This window comes from Natator depressus, chromosome 2, assembly GCF_965152275.1.
Source record: "Natator depressus isolate rNatDep1 chromosome 2, rNatDep2.hap1, whole genome shotgun sequence".
In the NCBI taxonomy this organism is placed as follows: Eukaryota; Metazoa; Chordata; order Testudines; family Cheloniidae; genus Natator; species Natator depressus.
Window position 1 is genome coordinate 3,393,964 of NC_134235.1, and position 18,936 is coordinate 3,412,899.

General features: G+C 51.0%; 1 protein-coding gene across 1 annotated transcript; it reads right to left on the minus strand.

Moving 5' to 3' along the window:
- Positions 1 to 1,519: 1,519 nt before the first annotated feature.
- On the minus strand, positions 1,520 to 14,684 carry LOC141982028 (uncharacterized). Its single transcript, XM_074943696.1, has 6 exons — positions 14,600 to 14,684; positions 7,033 to 7,124; positions 6,279 to 6,576; positions 3,431 to 3,591; positions 2,446 to 2,743; positions 1,520 to 1,739 (listed from the first exon to the last, which is right to left on the minus strand). The coding sequence occupies exons 1-6, from the start codon at positions 14,665 to 14,667 to the stop codon at positions 1,583 to 1,585; spliced, it is 1,074 nt and encodes a 357-aa protein (XP_074799797.1). The 5' UTR covers positions 14,668 to 14,684; the 3' UTR covers positions 1,520 to 1,582.
- Between the last annotated feature and the right edge of the window lie 4,252 nt (positions 14,685 to 18,936).

Here is an 18,936-nt window from a genome sequence, read left to right on the forward strand (position 1 = left end):
CCATCAGAGGAGTGAAGTTCTGAAGCAGCCTCCCAAGGGGAGCAGTCGGGGTAAAAAAACCTAACTGGCTTCAAGGCTGCACTTGATACGTTTACGGAGGGGATGGTCGGATGGGACTGCCTGCAATGGCATGTTGCCGATCTGCGACTGCTAGCAGCAAACACCTCCAACGGCTGGTGATGGGATGCTAGCCGGGGAGGGCTCTGAGTTACGATGACAGAGATTCTTTCCCAGGTGTCTGTCTGGTGGGTCTTGCCCACATGCTCAGGGTCTAACTGGCCATATTTGGGATTGGGAAGGAATTTTCCCCTGAGTCATATTGGCAGAGACCCTGGGGATTTTTCACCTTTCTCTGCGGCATGGGGCATGGGTCACTTGCAGGTTTAAACAAGTGTAAATGGTGGATTTTCTGTAAGGTGTTGTCTTCAGATCATGATGTGAGGACGTCAGTAACTCAGCCAGAGGTTAGGGGTTTGTTCCAGGAGTGGGTGGGTGAAGTTCTTTGGCCTGCAATGTGCAGAATGTCAGACTAGATGATCATGCTGGTCCCTTCTGACCTTTAAGCCTATGAGTCTACAGAAAGTCAATGTCTCCTTTGGCCATTTGCCCACAGCAGAGTCCCAATACAAAGTGCCACGAATGTCTGGGTCTGCTCAGCAAACACGGCTCTCTGGGATAGCAGGAGGCTGGGGGGCAGGATTGAGGGGCATCGGCCGAGCTGTGGGGGAGGACGCCAGGATGATGACAGCAGACGTACATCAAACTGTTACGACGGGAACTTGGCCGCACTCCTCCACACATTAATAGTCACCTTGCTGCCCAGGCTCGGGGCTGGACACCGCTTTGTTGCCACTGCCTGGCTCACGTTTACTGTGCACAATATATGGGTGAAACTCAGCCCTGGCATAAGCGGCTGCAATTGCAGTGCCACCAGCAGAGTTGTGCCCAATTGCACCTGCCGGGAATCTGGCCCCATGTCAGCTGTCAGCTCTGCTCTTCCAACCTCCTGGGGCTCCTCACGGTCAGAGGCATCCCAGAAGGGGCCAAGCAGCTGCAGAGTTCGTGGATGGGCAGGCCAAAGCCAGCCCCGCTCTGCTGATGGCCCAGGACTAGCAACAACAGCAGGGCAGCTGGAGTTGTGGGGAGAGCTGTTAAGGAGCGTTGGGTTGATGGGGGAATGGAGAACAGGTGCCTCAGCCCCAGGTTGGGAGAAGGGGCGGGGGAGCCAGAGAGCGGGTTGTACTTAGGGGGTGAGCAAGCTGGGGAATGGGCACCGGGAGGAGGGAAGGGCCGGAAGCAGCAGCAGAAGAGCTGGATTAACCCAAAGCCATCTGGGCTTTGGAGCTGAGGCCCCCGTGGCTCATGTGGGATCAGAACCACGTTGCTGTAGGGGCAGGGAAGGGGAGGGGAGACATGGCCAGAATGGCGCGGGATGGAGACAAACGACAGGAGAGATGCAGGAAGGGACCAATGGAGTTTATCAGGTGAAAGCGGCTCATTTCTGCACCAACCTCCCTCTTCTCCTGCCCCCAGCCCAGGGAGAGGTGCTTCCCCTCACCATGGACTGTGTCACTCCTGCTTCCTAGCAGTCACCCACGGGGGTGCCGTAAACCTCGACCTCACACAGGGTGAGATACTCCTCCCTGTCCGGGATGGTGATGGTGACGTAACGGCCCTCCATCCCATTACAGCAGATGGTGCTGAGGGATCCTGGTGTGGTGTCGGTGATGGTCCCGCAGCTGCAAAGAGCAGAAGACAAGAGCGAGAGGCTGAGATTAGGGAGCACAGGCAGGTTGGCAGCAGGACTGATGACCCTTTAACTCTGAGCCTGCAGAGCCCAAGGCACGGAGTGAATGACAGACTGTAAGAGACGGTGTGTCCCTGTTCCCATCATAACCCAACTCCGACTAGAAATAGGGTACGCATTTCATCAGTCAGGGTCATTAACTGAAGGAGCAGATAACCGAGGACACGATGGATTCTCCTTCCCTTGGAGTCTTTAAATCAAGACTAGACAACCGTCTAATAGATACACTGCAGCTCACACTGAAATGATGGGCTCAGCATAGAATCACTCTGTGAAGTTTTCTGACCAGTGTGATACTGGAGGTCAGACTAAGTGATCGGAAAGGTCCCTTCAGGTCTTAGAAATCTATGGATCCTAGGAAAATCAGTTCCTGTTGACTTGGATGAGATAATTCTACACGAGGAGCAGCTCTGAGGGCAGAGAGAGAACATGCAGGGGGGCCTGGAGAGGTCGCTGTGCTCAGCGACATGCGGTTCCCTTCCAGCCAGGAGCTGAGAGCACCGCCAGCCCAGCGCCTCCAGCCCCAGGCAGCTCCGAGGGGAATAGACCTTGCCCTGGCCCCGGTGGCAATGAGACCCAACCCCTGTGACTGAGCTGGGAGGAGTCGTCTCACTCCAGAGCATGGGAAAGCAACTCACATGGGGTCGTCCTTGCCATGGCCAGCCTTGGAGTCTCCCACGTGGATCTGGGCCCCCTTGATTCTCTCCCCACAGCAGTCCTCCCTGTTCTTCACGATCACCGTGGAGACAGAATGCCGAGAGTCCAAATCCACGTTCCACCACGGCTCTGTTTCCTGCTCGGTGTGGGTGCAGGAGTCATGGTCCAAAATCCCATCGCGTTTTCCATCCACGGCGTTCCCGGCCCCGGCTTTTACAGACCCGTATTCCTTGAGAGTGGAGGACTGAGTGGCCAGGCGTCCCAGCGCCAAGTTCTGAGCTGGAACCAAAGGGCGTGAAGAGGGGAAGTGGGACATGCCCATCGTTAGGGTACAGGGGCGCCGGAACAAGGAGGGGGCAGGGGAACATGGCTCTCCCATTTTTTACTGGCCATAAGGACTAGCAACGGGGGGAGGGGACGGAGTCTTGGTGGGAAAGAGGCGGTGCAGGAGCAGGGACTTGGGGGAAGGGGTGGCATGAGGGTGGGGTCTTGGTTCAGCTGCTGGTGGCCCCCCCCCCATACACACACAGTTAGGAAGCTTCCGCCGCCTCTGCTAGGGGGGCTCTAGACACCCTTTATCCCACACGAAGCCAGAGCCATGTCCCAGCAGCGACACACAAACCAGCCTCTGCATGAGAGCCAGGTTCCTAGTGGGAGCCATCGCCCCAGGGGACAGGAGTGACAGCAGGTGAGTGCTGGGTTCTCAGCCCCGACTGAGCCTCTCAGCCCCCCCACGTCCCATACCCAGCTGGAGCTGGTCCCCCCAAGGCAGAGATGGGGCAAGATGTTCAGATGGAACCTCCCCCATCTGCCCCTGCCAGCTGGAGCCCCTGCCCAGGTCAGCGGTGGGAAGGGAAGAGTGTCCCAGGGTTTCTGCTGTCTCACTAGGCAGAGGTTGGGGCAGAAGGGAATGGGGTAGAACATAAAAGGGAATAAGTTTCCATTCACATTGTGCCAGCTCCTTACCCACTGGTGATAGGGGACAGCCCTGAGCTATGACCTCAACCTCACACAGAGTGAGAATCCCCCTCCTGCCTGGGATGATGATGGTGACGTAGCGGCCCTTCAGCCCGTTGCAGGCGATGGTGCTGACGGATCCCAGTCTGGTGTCGGTGACGGTCCCGCACCTAAAAACAGAGCAGAAGCCAAGAAGACAAAACAAGATAGATGTATTCAAGTCAACAGGGCCTGATGAAATTCATCCGAGAGTTCTTAAGCAATCTCAGAACTATTAGTGATTTGTTCAAGAACTTATGGAGGAAGGGTAAGGTCCCAGAGGAATGAAAAAGGATAAACATAGAACCTCTCTCTAAAAAGGGAAACAAGGAGGATGTCAGGAATTCTAGATCAATCAGCCCAACTTCCATACCTGGAACGAGACAGGAAGAAATTATTGAACAATAAGTTTGTTCAAACCTAGAGGATAACAAAGTTATATTTTGTAGCCAGCATGGATTTGTTGAGAGCAAATCATGCCAAACTATCTAATTTCCTTCTTTGACATTGGTCTAGTACACAGGGGAAGTGGCAGATGTGATATATCTGGACTTCAGTGTGGCTTTTGAAACAATCCCATGTGACATTCTCACAAGCGAACTAGGGAAATGTGATCTAGAGGAAATTACTAGAAGGTGGGTGCACAATTGGTTGGAAAACCATACTCAAAGAGTAGTTATTAATGGTTCACTGTCAAACTGAGGGATGTTTCTCGGGGTTTCCCATAAGGGTCGTTCTGTTTTGAGTACTGTTCAATATTTTCATTAAGGACTTCGATGATGGAGTGGAGAGTGTGCTTATAAGATTTATGGGTGACACCAAGTTGGGAGGGAGCGCAAGCACTTTGGGGGAAGGATTTGAATTCAAAATGACCTTGATACATTTGAGAACTGGTCTGAAATCAACAAGATTCAATTCAATAAAGACAAGGGCAAAGTACTGCCCGTAGGAAGGAAAAATCAAATGCACCACCACAAAAGGGGGCTTAGCTGGAGTACTGCTGGATAGGATCTGGAGTATCATGGATCCCAAACCGAATAGGACGTAAGAGTGTGATTTCATTGCAAAAAAAAGCAAATGTCATTCTAGGATGTATCAACAAAAGTGTTGTACGCAAGACATGGGAGGTAATTGTCCTGCTCTATTCAGGATTGGTGAGGCCTCAGCAGGAATACTGTATCTAGGGTCTTTCGGGTTTGGGTTTTATTTTGTTTAATTTTTCCCAGGTATTTATCTATGTTTATTATAACAACAAAAACAGGTGAAAAATCGATGGAAGAAACTTAATTTTTCTGGATAAGTATGGAGGTTTATTTTGGTGGATGGAAGGACTGGGGGAAAAAGGATGCAGTAGATGAATGCTTGGATGAACGGAATTCAATGTGGTTTCCTGCAGAACTAAAAGAGAACTCAAAACACAAGGCCACCTCCGAGTTTAAGAAAACAAGACCTCTCTAATCCGCAAATAAAACTTTTCATTTGAAAAAAACAGGGTTACTGTTGTCGACGTAGAACTCTGACCCTATCAATATTGACATTTAATAATTGGGCCACACCATTTGCAGCACATACACTCAACTTCATCCTTTTCTTCTATTGGTTTTTTTTTTAAACTTTTGAATATTTCCTTGTATTCTGAAACATATTCTGATACAGATTTTCGTTTTCTTCCCATTTTAGTGTCAAATCTTTAAACCGCTATCTGCTAATAGCTTGAAATGTGTACATCGTGGGTGTGAGATTCATCAGTACGTTCAGATGCGCATGCCCTTCAGAGCTTGCGTGCGTGCCTGTTTGTTTATTAGGTGTATCTTCTAGACTAATACAGAGCCTTACTTCAACAGGCAGCTTTGTGTTATTGTCATACCTAGCAGTCACGCAATGGATTGTATTTTCCTAATAAAACAAGGGTTTTTTATGTACTTGAATGATACAAAAGTAAGGAGAAAAATCGGATAAAAATGGATAATGCTTTTTATAAAACCCAAGATTTCTTCGGTAAAAATCAGTTTAAACTAAAAATAAAGGGGCTTAACTATATCGAATTCTGGGCACTGCACTTTAAGAAAGATGTGGACAAACTGGAGAAAGTCCAGCGGACAGTAACAAAAATGATGAGATGTTTAGACAACCTGACCTCTGAGGAAAGGCTGAAAGAACAGGGTGTGTTTAGTCTAGAGACGAGAAGGCTGATGGGGGTCATGATAACAGTCTTCAGACAGGACCCAGGTTGTGTCTCAGGGTAGCAGGCCCCTGAGGAGGTCAGGCACCCAGCCTCCCCGTGACAAGCTCTGCTAAGGAGAAGGAGCCAACCCAGATCCACCTGTGAGCAGTTAATTCCCTAGGTGGCTGGGTGTCCGTCAATTAGTTAAGGAAATCCTGGGCCTAATAAAGGTTTATGAGGGCTCAGTGCAGAATCCCTGTGTGAGGTTTTCTGGCCCGTGCAATACAGGAGGTCAGACTAGATGATTGGAAAGGTCCTTTGAGGCCTTAGAAATCTATGGATTTCAGAAAAATCTGTTCCTGTTGCCTTGGATGTGATGATCCTACCTGGGCAGGAGCTGTGACGGCAGAGAGAGAACACGCAGGGGCCTGGAGGGATTGTTCTACCCTGGATTGCTCTGCAGCGGTCGCTGTGCTCAGTGACATGCGGTTCCCTTCCAGCCAGGAGCTGAGAGCACCGCCAGCCCAGCGCCCCCAGCCCCAGGCAGCTCCGAGGGGAATAGACCTCGCCCTGGCCCCAGTGGCAATGAGACCCAACCCCTGTGACTGAGCTGGGAGGAGTCGTCTCACTCCAGAGCATGGGAAAGCAACTCACATGGGGTCGTCCTTGCCATGGCCAGCCTTGGAGTCTCCCACGTGGATCTGGGCCCCCTTGATTCTCTCCCCACAGCAGTCCTCCCTGTTCTTCACGATCACCGTGGAGACAGAATGCCGAGAGTCCAAATCCACGTTCCACCACGGCTCTGTTTCCTGCTCGGTGTGGGTGCAGGAGTCATGGTCCAAAATCCCATCGCATTTTCCATCCACGGCGTTCCCGGCCCCGGCTTTTACAGGCCCATATTCCTTGAGAGTGGAGGACTGAGTGGCCGGGCACCGCAGCGCCAAGTTCCAAGCTGGAATCAGAGGGCGAGAAGAGGGGAGGTGGGACGTGCCCTTCGCTAGGGGGGCTCCAGACCCCCTTTATCCCACACGGAGCCAGAGCCACGTCACAGCAGTGACACACAAACCAGCCACTGCATGAGAGCCAGGTTCACAGTGGGAGCCATGGCCCCAGGGGACGGGAGTGACAGCAGGTGAGCGCTGGGTTCTCAGCCCAGGCTGAGCCCCTCTCAGCCCCCCACGTCCCATACCCAGCTGGAGCTGCTCCCCAAGGCAGGAATGGGGCAAGATGTTCAGAGGCGCCTCCCCCGTCTGCCCCTGCCAGCTGGAGCCCCTGCCCAGGTCCGTGGTGGGAAGGGAAGAGTCTCCCAGGGTTTCTGCTGTCTCACTCGGCAGAGGTTGGGGCCAAAGGGAATGGGGTAGAACATAAAAGGGAACAAGTTTCCATTCAAGCTGTGCCAGCTCCTTACCCCCTGGTTGTGCTGTGCATTCCTGAGACACTCCAGTCCCTTCCAGGATCCCGATCACCATTAGTAGATGCCAGAGAAACTCCATCCTTGCACTGTCAACATAGAAGAGCACATGAATATTTTATTCAGAATAAACTACAGCCCTAGCAAATTTCAGATGAGCAGCTCATACATGCAGTGGGAGTTCTGCTGGAGGAGAAGGTATTTGTATTATTTGTATGTGTAGAGGCTTGTAGGGGCTTTGTGCTGGGAGAGAAGCTGAGCCCTGATTAGGGGGCGGGGCTTCTCTGACTCGGGGTCCTAGAAAGGGAGCCCGTCAGCCAGTCAGGCCGTGGCACAGGAGCCAGCAAACAGAGCTGTAAACGGGAGTTTCAGTGGAGTTTGGATTGTTGGGGGTTTGTTTTCGCTGTGGGTGGTGGCGTTTTGGTGGGGTTTGTGTTTCCCAGACTAACAGGGTTTAGGTGGGAAGGCGATGACAGACACAGAGGCAGCAGTGGGAGTGACCCATGTCGTGGAAGACACAATGAGGATGACTGGATGTGGAAGCTGCGGCATGTACGTGATCCTGGAGGGGGCACCTGGTAAGAGTTTTGTCTGCATGAAATGCCGCCTGATAGAGCTGATGGAGGAAAAGATCCGAGGCTTGGAGATGCAGGTGGAAAGCCTGGTTGAGTTTAGAATGGGGTTCGAGCAGATTGTGGAGCAAAGACATGAGGCAGCTGAAGGGAAAAGCTCAGACTTGCAGATGGAAGCAGGACTGAGGAATTCTGAGGGGAGACTGCTGGGTGAGGAAAGTGGACAATGAAAGCATGTGACTAAAAGAACCAGGCAGAGGAATAGACGGGCTAGTGAAGGAGAAATAGAGCTCAAGAATAGATTTGCAGAGTTGGAAAATGAAGAAGGGGCTCAGCAGGTGGTCACTGAAGGTGGAAGGGCAAGGAAGAAGAGAAGAGCGGCTAGTCCTGTAGGAAAAGGGGAAGAGTCAATGGAGACTACATCAGATATGAGCCCCAGGAGGATACAGGACGGGCTGAAGAGGATTACAAGGGAGAATAGGAATGGAAAGAACTTGCAGCCAGAGGTAACAGGGGATAGACCGGAGAATCGCACCGTCACCAGGAAAAGGCAGGTCTACGTGATCCGGGACTCCTTACTGAGAAGAATAGACAGGCCTGTAACCAGAGCTGATCCAGAGAACAGAAGGGTGCTGTCTTCCAGGTGCTAAGATATGGGATGTGGACCTGAGGCTGAAGAGGATCCTAACAGGAGCAGGAAAGAATCCACTGATTGTCCTTCAGGTGGGAACAAATGATACGGCTAGATTCTCGCTGGAAAGTATCAAGGGAGACTATGCCAGGCTGGGGAAGACGCTTAAGGAAATTGAGGCTCAGGTGATCTTCAGTGGGATTCTGCCTGTTCCTAGAGAAGGACAACAAAGGTGTGACAAGATTATGACGATCAACAGATGGCTTAGGCAGTGGTGCTATAATGAGGTCTTTGGGATGTATGGCCACTGGGAGGCTTCAGACTTCATCTGAGTAGGGAAGGAAATAGACTTCTAGGATGGAGGCTGGCACAACTGATTAAGAGAGCTTTAAACTAGGAATTTGGGGGAGATGGTTGAGAGATGTCCAGGTAATCTTCACGCCCGATTTTAGCATTGAGAGGGAAGAAAATAAAAGTAAGAAAGGATACAGCCATGGTAGGAGAATGGACATAAGGAGGAAGGGCAGTGTGGATACAAGTCTAATAGGTCATACTGGCTGTAGAATGACCGTGCCTAATTGGGTAAAGAATGTGAGTGAGGCCAAACAGCAAAAATTAAGATGTTTGTACACCAATGCAAGGAGCCTAGGTAACAAAATGGAGGAACTAGGGCTACTGGTGCAGGAAGCAAGTAATAATAATAGGGCTCAGATTTTCCTAGATGCGATAGCTGATGGATTCCTTCATCAAGTAGTTGCTGAACCTACTAGAGGGGATGCCATTTTAGATTTGGTTTTAGTGAGTAGTGAGGACCTCATAGAAGAAATCAGAGAGGTGATTAAGAAAAAGCAGAAATCCTACAAGGAGTGGAAGATGGGAGGGATCAGCAAGGAAAGTTACCTTATTGAGGTTAGAACATGTAGGGATAAAGTGAGAAAGGCCAAAAGCCATGTAGAGTTGGACTTTGCAAAGGAAATTAAAACCAATAGTAAAAGGTTCTATAGCCATGTAAATAAGAAGAAAACAAAGAAAGAAGAAGTGGGACCGCTAAACACTGAGGCTGGAGTGGAGGTTAAGGATAATCTAGGCATGGCCCAATATCTAAACAAATACTTTGCCTCAGTTTTTAATGAGGCTAATGAGGAGCTTAGGGATAATGGCAGGATGGCAAATGGGAATGAGGATATGGAGGTAGATATTACCACATTCAAGATAGAAGCCAAACTCAAGCAGCTTAATGGGACTAAATCGGGGGGGCCCAGATAATCTTCATCCAAGAATATTAAAGGAACTGGGACATGAAATTGCAAGCCCATTAGCAAGAATTTTTAATGAATCTGTAAACTCAGGGGTTGTACCATATGACTGGAGAATTGCTAACATAGTTCCTATTTTTAAGAAAGGAAAAAAAAAGTGATCCGGGTAACTACAGGCCTGTTAGTTTGACATTTGTAGTATGCAAGGTCTTGGAAAAAATGTTGAAGGAGAAAGTAGTTAAGGACATTGAGGTCAATGGTAAATGGGACAAAATACGACATGGTTTTACAAAAGGTAGATCGTGCCAAACCAACCTGATCTCCTTCTTTGAGACAGTAACAGATTTTTTAGACAAAGGAAATGCAGTGAATCTAATTTACCTCGATTTCAGTAAGGCGTTTGATACCGTGCCACATGGGGAATTATTAGTTAAATTGGAAAAGATGGGAATCAATATGAAAATTGAAAGGAATTGGTTAAAGGGGAGACTACAGCGGGTCCTACTGAAAGGTGAACTGTCAGGCCGGAGGGAGGTTACTAGTGGCATCCCTCAGGGGTCGGTTTTGGGACCAATCTTATTGAATCTTTTTATTACTGACCTTGGCACAAAAAGCGGGAGTGTGCTAATAAAGTTTGTGGATGACACAAAGCTGGGAGGTATTGCCAATACAGAGAAGGACCAGGATATCATATGGGAAGATCTGGATGACCTTGTAAACTGGAGTAATAGTAATAGGATGAAATTTAATAGTGAAAAGTGCGAACTCATGCATTTAGGGATCAATAACAAGAATTTTTGTTATAAACTGGGGACTCATCAGCTGGAAGTAACGGAGGAGGAGAAGGACCTTGGAGTATTGGTTGATCACGGGATGACTATGAGCCGCCAATGTGATATGGCTGTGAAAAAAGCTAATGCGCTCTTGGGATGCATCAGGCGAGGTATTTCCTGTAAAGATAAGGAGGTGTTAGTACCGTTATACAAGGCACTGGTGAGCCCTCATCTGGAATACTGTGTGCAGTTCTGGTCTCCCATGTTTAAGAAGGATGAATTCAAACTGGAACAGGTACAGAGAAGGGCTACTAGGATGATCCGGGGAATGGAAAATTTGTCTTATGAAAGGAGACTCAAGGAGCTTGGCTTGTTTAGCCTAACCAAAAGAAGGTTGAGGGGAGACATGATTGCTTTCTATAAATATATCAGAGGGATAAATACTAGGGAGGGAGAGGAATTATTTAAGCTCAGTACCAATGTGGACACAAGAACAAACGGATATAAACTGGCCATTAGGAAGTTTAGACTTGAAATTAGATGAAGGTTTCAAACCATCAGAGGAGTGAAGTTCTGGAACAGCCTTCCAAGGGGAGCAGTGGGGGCAAAAGACATATTTGGCTTCAAGACTAAGCTTGATAAGTTTATGGAGGGGATGATAAGATGGGATAGCCTAATTTTGGCATTTAATTGATCTTTGACTATTAGCGGTAAAGATGTCCAATGGCCTGTGATGGGCTGTTAGATGGGTGGGATCTGAGTTACTACAGAGAATTCTTTCCTGGGTATCTGGCTGGTGAGTCTTGCCCATATGCTCAGGGTTCAGCTGATCGCCATATTTGGGGTCAGGAAGGAATTTTCCTCCAGAGCAGATTGGAAGAGGCCCTGGAGGGTTATCGCCTTCCTCTGCAGAGTGGGGCACGGGTCACTTGCTGGAGGATTCTCTGCACCTTAAAGTCTTTAAACCATGATTTGAGGACTTCAATAGCTCAGACATAGGTTAGGGGTTTATTACAGGAGTGGGTGGGTGAGATTCTGTGGCCTGAGTTGTGCAGGAGGTCAGACTAGACCAACATAATGGTCCCTTCTGACCTTAAAGTCTATGTATCTTATTCCAAGACACACCCTGCTATTGTCCTCCTCTTCAGATTCATTGCCATTTGCTGCAGAAAGAGCATTTGCATGACTTGGCTTTCCTTCTCCTCTGGAGGTGCTGCAGGCCCAGGATGCAAGGAAGGGCAACTTGAAATGGAGCCCTAAGCTCATCCCCAGGCTGAGCTTTTCCTGATGTGTTTAAAGGAGGAGTTTCCTCTCATGGCCCATCTCCTGCGACATTTGCAATGAAACCAGCCCTCTGGATTGGAGGCTCATCTCGTGCCAGCTGACTGGGCTGATTCTGATCCCACAGCAGGGGAGACCAAGGTGAGTGACAGGTGAACTTGGGTGACTGGTATTAAATGAGGATATTCATATAACAAGCATCCCAGAAACTTGGTGGAAATGATGATAACCAATGGCACATGGTCTTACTAGGGTACAAAATATATTGGAATGACAGAGTAGGCCATGCTGGTATGGGAGTGGCCCTATATGTGAAAAAGCAGAGTGTTAAATATAGTAAAAATTTTAAATGATTTTTAAATTATTTTAAATGATTCTCAAGCTGTGCCATAGAATCTTTATGGATAGAAATTCCCTGCTTGAATAACAAGAACATATCAATAGGAATATCCTACCAATCACCTGTCCAGGACGGTGATTGCGAAATGCTTCTTGAGATTTCAGCTAACCCCATGTTGCCTGAGTACATGTCACTGCAGCCCCACAACCCATTTGCTGCTTTCTGCCCCCGCCCCCCGCACCGTAGCCCCAAGACCAGAGAAGCTCTGCTCCCCCGCCACAGCAGAGAGTGAGAGCTTCACCAGACCTGGGGCCTAAGCGAGGGTCCAGGCACTGGGGCTTCCCCAGCCCCACCTGCCCAACGCTTTTGCCAGGGCTTCAGGCTTCCGCTACCCCATGGCGGATTTCTACTGGGGTGGGGTGCCTATTTTTCCAGGCCCCCCCCAGTTGGCCGAGGCCCCTAGGCATAGGCCCTGCAGGCCCATCGGATAATCCGCCATTGGGCACAGCTGGAGCACCTAGCACATTTCAGCATCTAATGGAGAAAGCTGTGGGAGATATGAACTTGCTGCAGGTATTGGTCGATATGGTGACCTGATTCTATGCGGGAGAAGTCTGAAGGAGCATGAAGAAAGCCTCCTGGACACATTAGACCAGCTTGAAGCGTACGGACTGTCTTTTCCCAAAAGGTTAGCAGGTGAACAAGGGCTTAGGAGGAAAGCATGATGGTCAAACAAAAGGACCGATAGAAACGGACAGAGGTGAAGAGACGGGTTTGGGAATAAGAGTATTGCCCACCCTTACTGCTTTTGGATTGACCAGGGCGGTACGGACATTTACTGTATCCAATGGCCCATTTGCTTGCAATAGTAACACGCTCCATCACTGGGCCCCTGGGGGAGGTGGACGGTGGGGACCTTGGTTTGGCCTTCCCCTTCTCCCCCTGCAATGGATGGCTATTACGGGGTCCCTGTATGTTCTGGCACTGAAAGGTCATTCACATAGTTTTAATGTGGCGGTGAGAGTATTTGGGTTTTATTCAAATTCTTATTTTTTCTTTGTTTACAGGTGCTAATTTTTGCTCCAGTCAGCTTTCTTTGGGCAGACTGTGAGAATTTCATTTAACAGCTTCTTCCTGATTTTATTTAACTTTTCCTGGTTATGGCCTGGATTTTGCTTGGGCCACTGAGCTTCTTCACAAATGCGACTCAGTGTTTCCCTAGGCATGCCCCCTCGTAGAAGCTGGTTTAAATCTGCCCATGTAGGGTTATAACAGTTTATAACAATTTGCAATTCCTCTTTGAATTTAACAGGGTCCTCTCTTATTTTTGGGAAAATTTTTAAGTAAATTATACAATTCCGTATCAGACCAAGGTGCATGTGCAGACACCGAGGTCTCATGACTCGAAGCACCAATGCCCGGGAATTGGCGCAAGGGGAACATTTCCTCAGTACGAGGAGTCACTGTCTGAGGGGTGAATGTAAGGGGCTTCTGTTGCTTAATATTTCTTGCCAGCTTAGTTGGATTTAAATTCTTTGCCAATTTTCTTTTTATCTCTTTTAATTGTGTTGTAAGTTTCTCCTGGGAGTCCTTGAGACTCCTTATTTGAGATTCACAGTGCTGTTTTTCTGTTTCTCCATACCAATCAAAATATGCTTCCATTTGGCTTGGTCCGACATGGTTGGCAAGAAGGGCGCCCCGGAGGTGCACAATCTTGTCAAGGTTGAAACTTCCCTCTACGGGAAACTGAAAACTGGAATTGTCTCTTGAGTACCAATTCCATTTTTTCAAAAACTTGCAAGTAGAGGGACTGTAATTAACATACATGTAATAGGCTGGGGTACCTTTTGGCGGGACAATGCTCCATTTAGACTCACCGGCCCCCATTCTGATGAACTAAACTATTACTGCACAGACACAGACAAAACACAAACCGTGTGCCCTTTTGGCGAGGCGGTGATTCCACGCTGCCCCATTTTTTCTGGCGAGGTGATCGGTCTCCCAGTAACCTTCCTGGTCCAGTCCCAGTACCTTTCTGGCGAGGCGGAGGCCACCTTGGACCACCGGCTCGCAGTACCTGGAGAACTTTCACTCAGGTCACTCACACCGGGAAGGCTTGTTTAGGGTGTCCACCACTGTCTTACGGCCCCGCTCCACAAAGAGTGTCTGCTGATGCCGCTTACTCTTGCTTCAGTTGAGGCTTTCAGACCAGTCAGTGGCTCATCTCTCAACCGCCCCAGGCGGGAGCCAGACACAGGGGAGGAAAGAGGGTGCGGGAGCAGACCGTCCAAGGATGGAAGGGATGGGGTCACACACTCCTAGACCTGGACAGTCCCCTCTTCGGTCATGCCATGCAGAGAGAAACCGCCAGGGTCAGGGTCGTACTTTGACCCTTCTCGGTGCGGCCACAGGGCGTGCGTTAGAAACAACTCTGGTCACGGACCATCTGGCCTTGCAGAGTGCTCTGGGCATCTTCCTGTGACCCTCACTCACTCAACTCATTCACACCAGCACACAAACCCAGGCTAGAGGCCTAACCAGCCACCTAGTGGCTCTTCCCAGGGAACTAAACCAGAGTCAGACAAACATAGAACAAAAGGGCATCAGGCGTGTCTGGCAACAGAAAAGGTTCTTAGATCCAGCGCATAACTCACCCAACCCAGAGCCTACGGGCCACCGGAACCCCAATAGAGATTTAAAAGGTCTCTCACCTTTCAGATGGCTGGCCGGTGTCCAGTGGGGAATGGTCCACGGTCCTCTGGTCCTGGTGATTCGTCATGGATCCCGGACAAGCCCTCAAACTGTGGTGGAAAATTAACCACGCGTTGTGTTTCAAATCAGAAATCGCCTGAGGCTCATATCTTTATTCAAGTATATGTATACAGGGAGATGGGTTTCAGAGTAGCAGCCGTGTTAGTTTGTATTCGCAAAAAGAAAAGGAGTACTTGTGGCACCTTAGAGACTAACCAATTTATTTGAGCATAAGCTTTCGTGAGCTACAGCTCAGTGAAGTGAGCTGTAGCTCATGAAAGCTTATGCTCAAATAAATTGGTTAGTCTCTAAGGTGCCACAAGTACTCCTTTTCTTTTTGCGTATACAGGGAGAGTCAGCCATAGCTGCTCTGCATAAGCAGAAAATACAGGAGTTTATATTGCTGAAAACCACAATTTGTTAAGCACATTTCCTTTAACAGCATTTTTCTTATTTGGCATATAGTGCAAGCTCTAACAACAGCTTTCTTTATTTGGGATATAGCAAAACAAGCTTTTCCTGTTATTGACAGGCTGTTCTTTGCAGTTAATGGGTCTTTCCTAATTTCTAGCTGTTAGGGTTACATTTCTTAAACTGTGCTGTTGTAACTGCCCCACAATGGAATTTTCCTCAGCCTCTTCTTATGCTTTTACACACTGTGACAGGGTCAGGTCAGATGGCTACAGGAGAGTGATAGAAGGCAGATATATTAGCCCCAGGTTAAGTAGGACCCCTTTCCCTGGGTAAGGTAACAGGGAAGGTTTTTTTTTTTTTTTGAAAACAGAAAAGAATTTTATTGTGACAGTTACAAGAAATTACCAAAGAAATAAACCATAGTATGCAACAAAACAACGCAAACAGAAGGTATAACACAGCAGCTTTCAGGAGGGAGAAGCGTTCAGGCTAGCCTGGGCCCAGAGCGGGGGGGCTTCCTCGACACTCGTGGTCTTCCACCCTCCTGAGTTACCTGGTGGCCTAGAGCAGGGGGGCTTCCTCGACACTCGTGGTCTTCCACCCCCTCGAGTTACCTAGTGCCGCGCCCAGTGTCACCGATTATCCCCCCCCGAGAGTGTCCGGCAAGATGGGCACGGCTGCGAGGTGGGCAGTTTGGGGGTGGCGGGGTAGCCACCCACGTATTATAGGGCCCCTCCTAGATGACAGTGACGATGGTATCCACCGCGGCAACGGCTGGGGCTGGTGTCTCTCGCTCTTCCCCTCAATCAAAGGGTTAGACGGAGGGAACCGGATGGGGTCACCGAGCAGAGAACCCCGGACAGCGCCCACCGCTCTTCAAAGGTGTCAAGGGAGTCGGTGGACGCCGCCCAGAGGAACTCCGCCCGGATACGTGAATGTACTGAGGATCGGAAAAAGGCCGTACAATTGCAGGACATTTCATGGGCCAACCTCCTCTCTCTGGTTTTATAAATGGCTGTTTTTGCCAAAGCCAGGAGGAGGTTAACCAGGAGATCCCGCGATTTTGTGGGGCCATGGATGGGGAGTGTATAGATAAAGAAGTGGGGGGAAAAATGAAGCCAGAAGCGCAATAGAATATTTGTGAGGAGCCGAAAAAGGGGCTGCAATCTGGCACACTCTAAATAGACATGCGCCAGGGTTTCCCTCACATTACAAAAAGGGCAAGTATCCGGGATGGAAGTAAACCGTGTCAAAACACGCCCATGCTCACAGCTCCATGAAGGAGCCGCCAACTGATGTCTCCGACGGGCCTCGGGACCAAGGTGGAGTACAGGCTGGCCCACCAAGGTTGCTCACCCTCCAAAGGTGGCAGGAGATCCCGCCACTTTGTGTCGGGGCGGGGCACCAGGGTGTGGGCGTGAAGGGTGTGAAGCGTGAGTGTATACAAATATTTCCGTGGTGCAAGTTGAAAACTGACCGGCTGCAGTTGATGCAGCCAGCTCGCAGTGAAAGGGTGAGGGGTTTGTCGGGATCGGCAGGGTAGGGGCCCAATGGAAAGGTCCGGCAGGCATGGGGTAGAGGATGGGCGGGGTGCGCCCTCGCGCAAGGCTCGGTTGACATAAGCCCGAGCAGCGGGGGTCAAGGCGGCCTTCACCTCCTGAAGTACGCGCCGGGGAGTATGGGGGCTGGAGAGCCCCATGCGCCAAGCGAGCGTCAGGGAATCCAGCCAGTCTCTCCAGTCGTAGTCCAGGAGGTCTCCGACCCTCGTGACTTCAGCCAGGACCAACCTCTGGCGCACCGAGCGGGACTCCGCCACCTGCACATGGAGTTGGGGGTTGTGTAGCAGGGGTTCCGTGAGGAGATCTGCTCCCACGGTGGCTGCCACGGACCTGGTCGTTAGAAACAGTTTCCAGGTCCGGAGGAGATCCTGGTAGAAGACCGGCAGCCTTGAGAGGTCTCGCGAAAAACCTCTCGGACAAAGGTAAAAGAGCTGCCAGTCGTATCGGAGCCCTTGGAAGCGGCGTAGGAAGGCGTGCGCCAATATGCTTCACGTCGAACTACTTGCACTGTAAAGGATCCTCTGCAGGGCCTGGAGGCGGAAAACGCGGACCTGAGTGTACAGACACTTCAGGCCCTGTCCTCCTTCCTTCAGGGGTAAATGAAGAACTCCAACAGGGGCCCAGTGCATTCCTGACCAAAAGAACTCTAGAATCAATCTCCGGAGGTGGGTCAGGAAACCCGGGACCGGGGCCAGGGTGTTGAGCTGGTACCAGAGCGTGGACAGGACTAGTTGGTTAAGCACCAGTGCTCTCCCTCGGAGGGAGAGACATCGGAGTAGCCTCGTCCATTTCCGGATCCGCTCTATCACCCCGCCCTCCAAATTTTGCCAGTTCTCCGGCGGGGAAGGGTGCGTGGCGGAAAGGTAAACGCCGAGATAGAGCAGAGGACCCGCGCTCCACCGGATGGTCTGAAGCGCGGGTGGGAGGGAGCTTACCTGCCGCCAGTCCCCCACCGCCAAGCCAGAGCTCTTGACCCAGTTGACTCGGGCGGAGGAGGCTGCCGAATAGATGGCCTGGCATGCCTCCACTCGCGCCAGGTCGCCCGGGTCCTGGACCACGAGAAGTACGTCATCGGCGTACGCCGACAGGACCAGCCGCAGCTCCGGCTCCCACAGCACCAACCCCGCCAACCTCCTGCGGAGGAGACAGAGGAAAGGCTCGATCGCAAAAGTGTACAGCTGGCCCGAGAGGGGGCACCCCTGTCGCACTCCTCGCCCGAAGCTGACCGGTTCGGTCAGGGTCCAGTTGAGCCTAACCAAACACTCCGCGGCGGCATACAGCACTCGGAGAAAACTCACAAACTGAGGTCCGAATCCAAACACCTGCAGAGCGCTCAGGAGGTACCCATGATCTACTCTATCGAACGCCTTCTCCTGATCAAGAGACAGGAGGGCGAACGACAGACCATCTCTCCGCCCGAGTTCCAAGAGGTCTCAGACTAGAAATAGGTTGTCAAAAATGCAGCGACCTGGGACAGTATAGGTCTGGTCTGGGTGGATCACGTCCGCCATCACGGACCCTAGTCGCAGCGAAATTGCTTTCGCTATAATTTTGTAATCCGTGCTAAGGAGTGAGACGGGACGCCAGTTTCGTAAATCGCGGAGGTCCCCCTTCTTCAGCAGCAAGGCGAGCACCGCTCGCCTGCACGACAGAGGGAGGACCCCGCCCTGCAAAGACTCAGCCCAGACAGTGACTAGGTCTGGGCCGAGGATGTCCCAGAACGCGCGGTAAAACTCCACGGTCAGCCCGTCCATGCCCGGAGATTTATTGGTGGGCATGCGGCGGAGGGCTTCTGAGAACTCGGCCAGGGTGAGAGGCAGCTCTAGTCGGTTTCGGTCGCCCACGCTGACCGTGGGGAGTTCCTCCCAGAGCACCCTGCAAGCGCCAGGATCGGTCGGATCCGGGGAGAAAAGGCTTGTGTAGAAGTCGCGGGCCCTCCCACACATCTCCTCCGGATCCGTGAGGGGGGTGCCGTCTTCTGCTAGAAGGCAGGTGATGTGTTTCTTGGCCCCCCTCGTTTTCTCCAGGGCATAGAAGAAGCGGGAGCCGCGGTCCATCTCCCGAAGGAGGCGGATGCGGGACCGGACGAAGGCACCTTGGGCCCGGTGGTCCTCGAGGGCCTGAAGCTCCTCCCGCTTCTCCCGGCACGCTCCGCAGAGGGACGGGTCCTCGGGGTCGGCAGCCAGGCGCCTCTCCATCTCCAAGACCTCCCGTTCCAACTGCTCTATCGCCGCATTTCTCCGTCGGCTGGTGCCCCGAGTGTAGTCACGGCAGAAGAGCTTGGCGCGTACCTTCCCTAGATCCCACCATCGCCGCACCGAGGG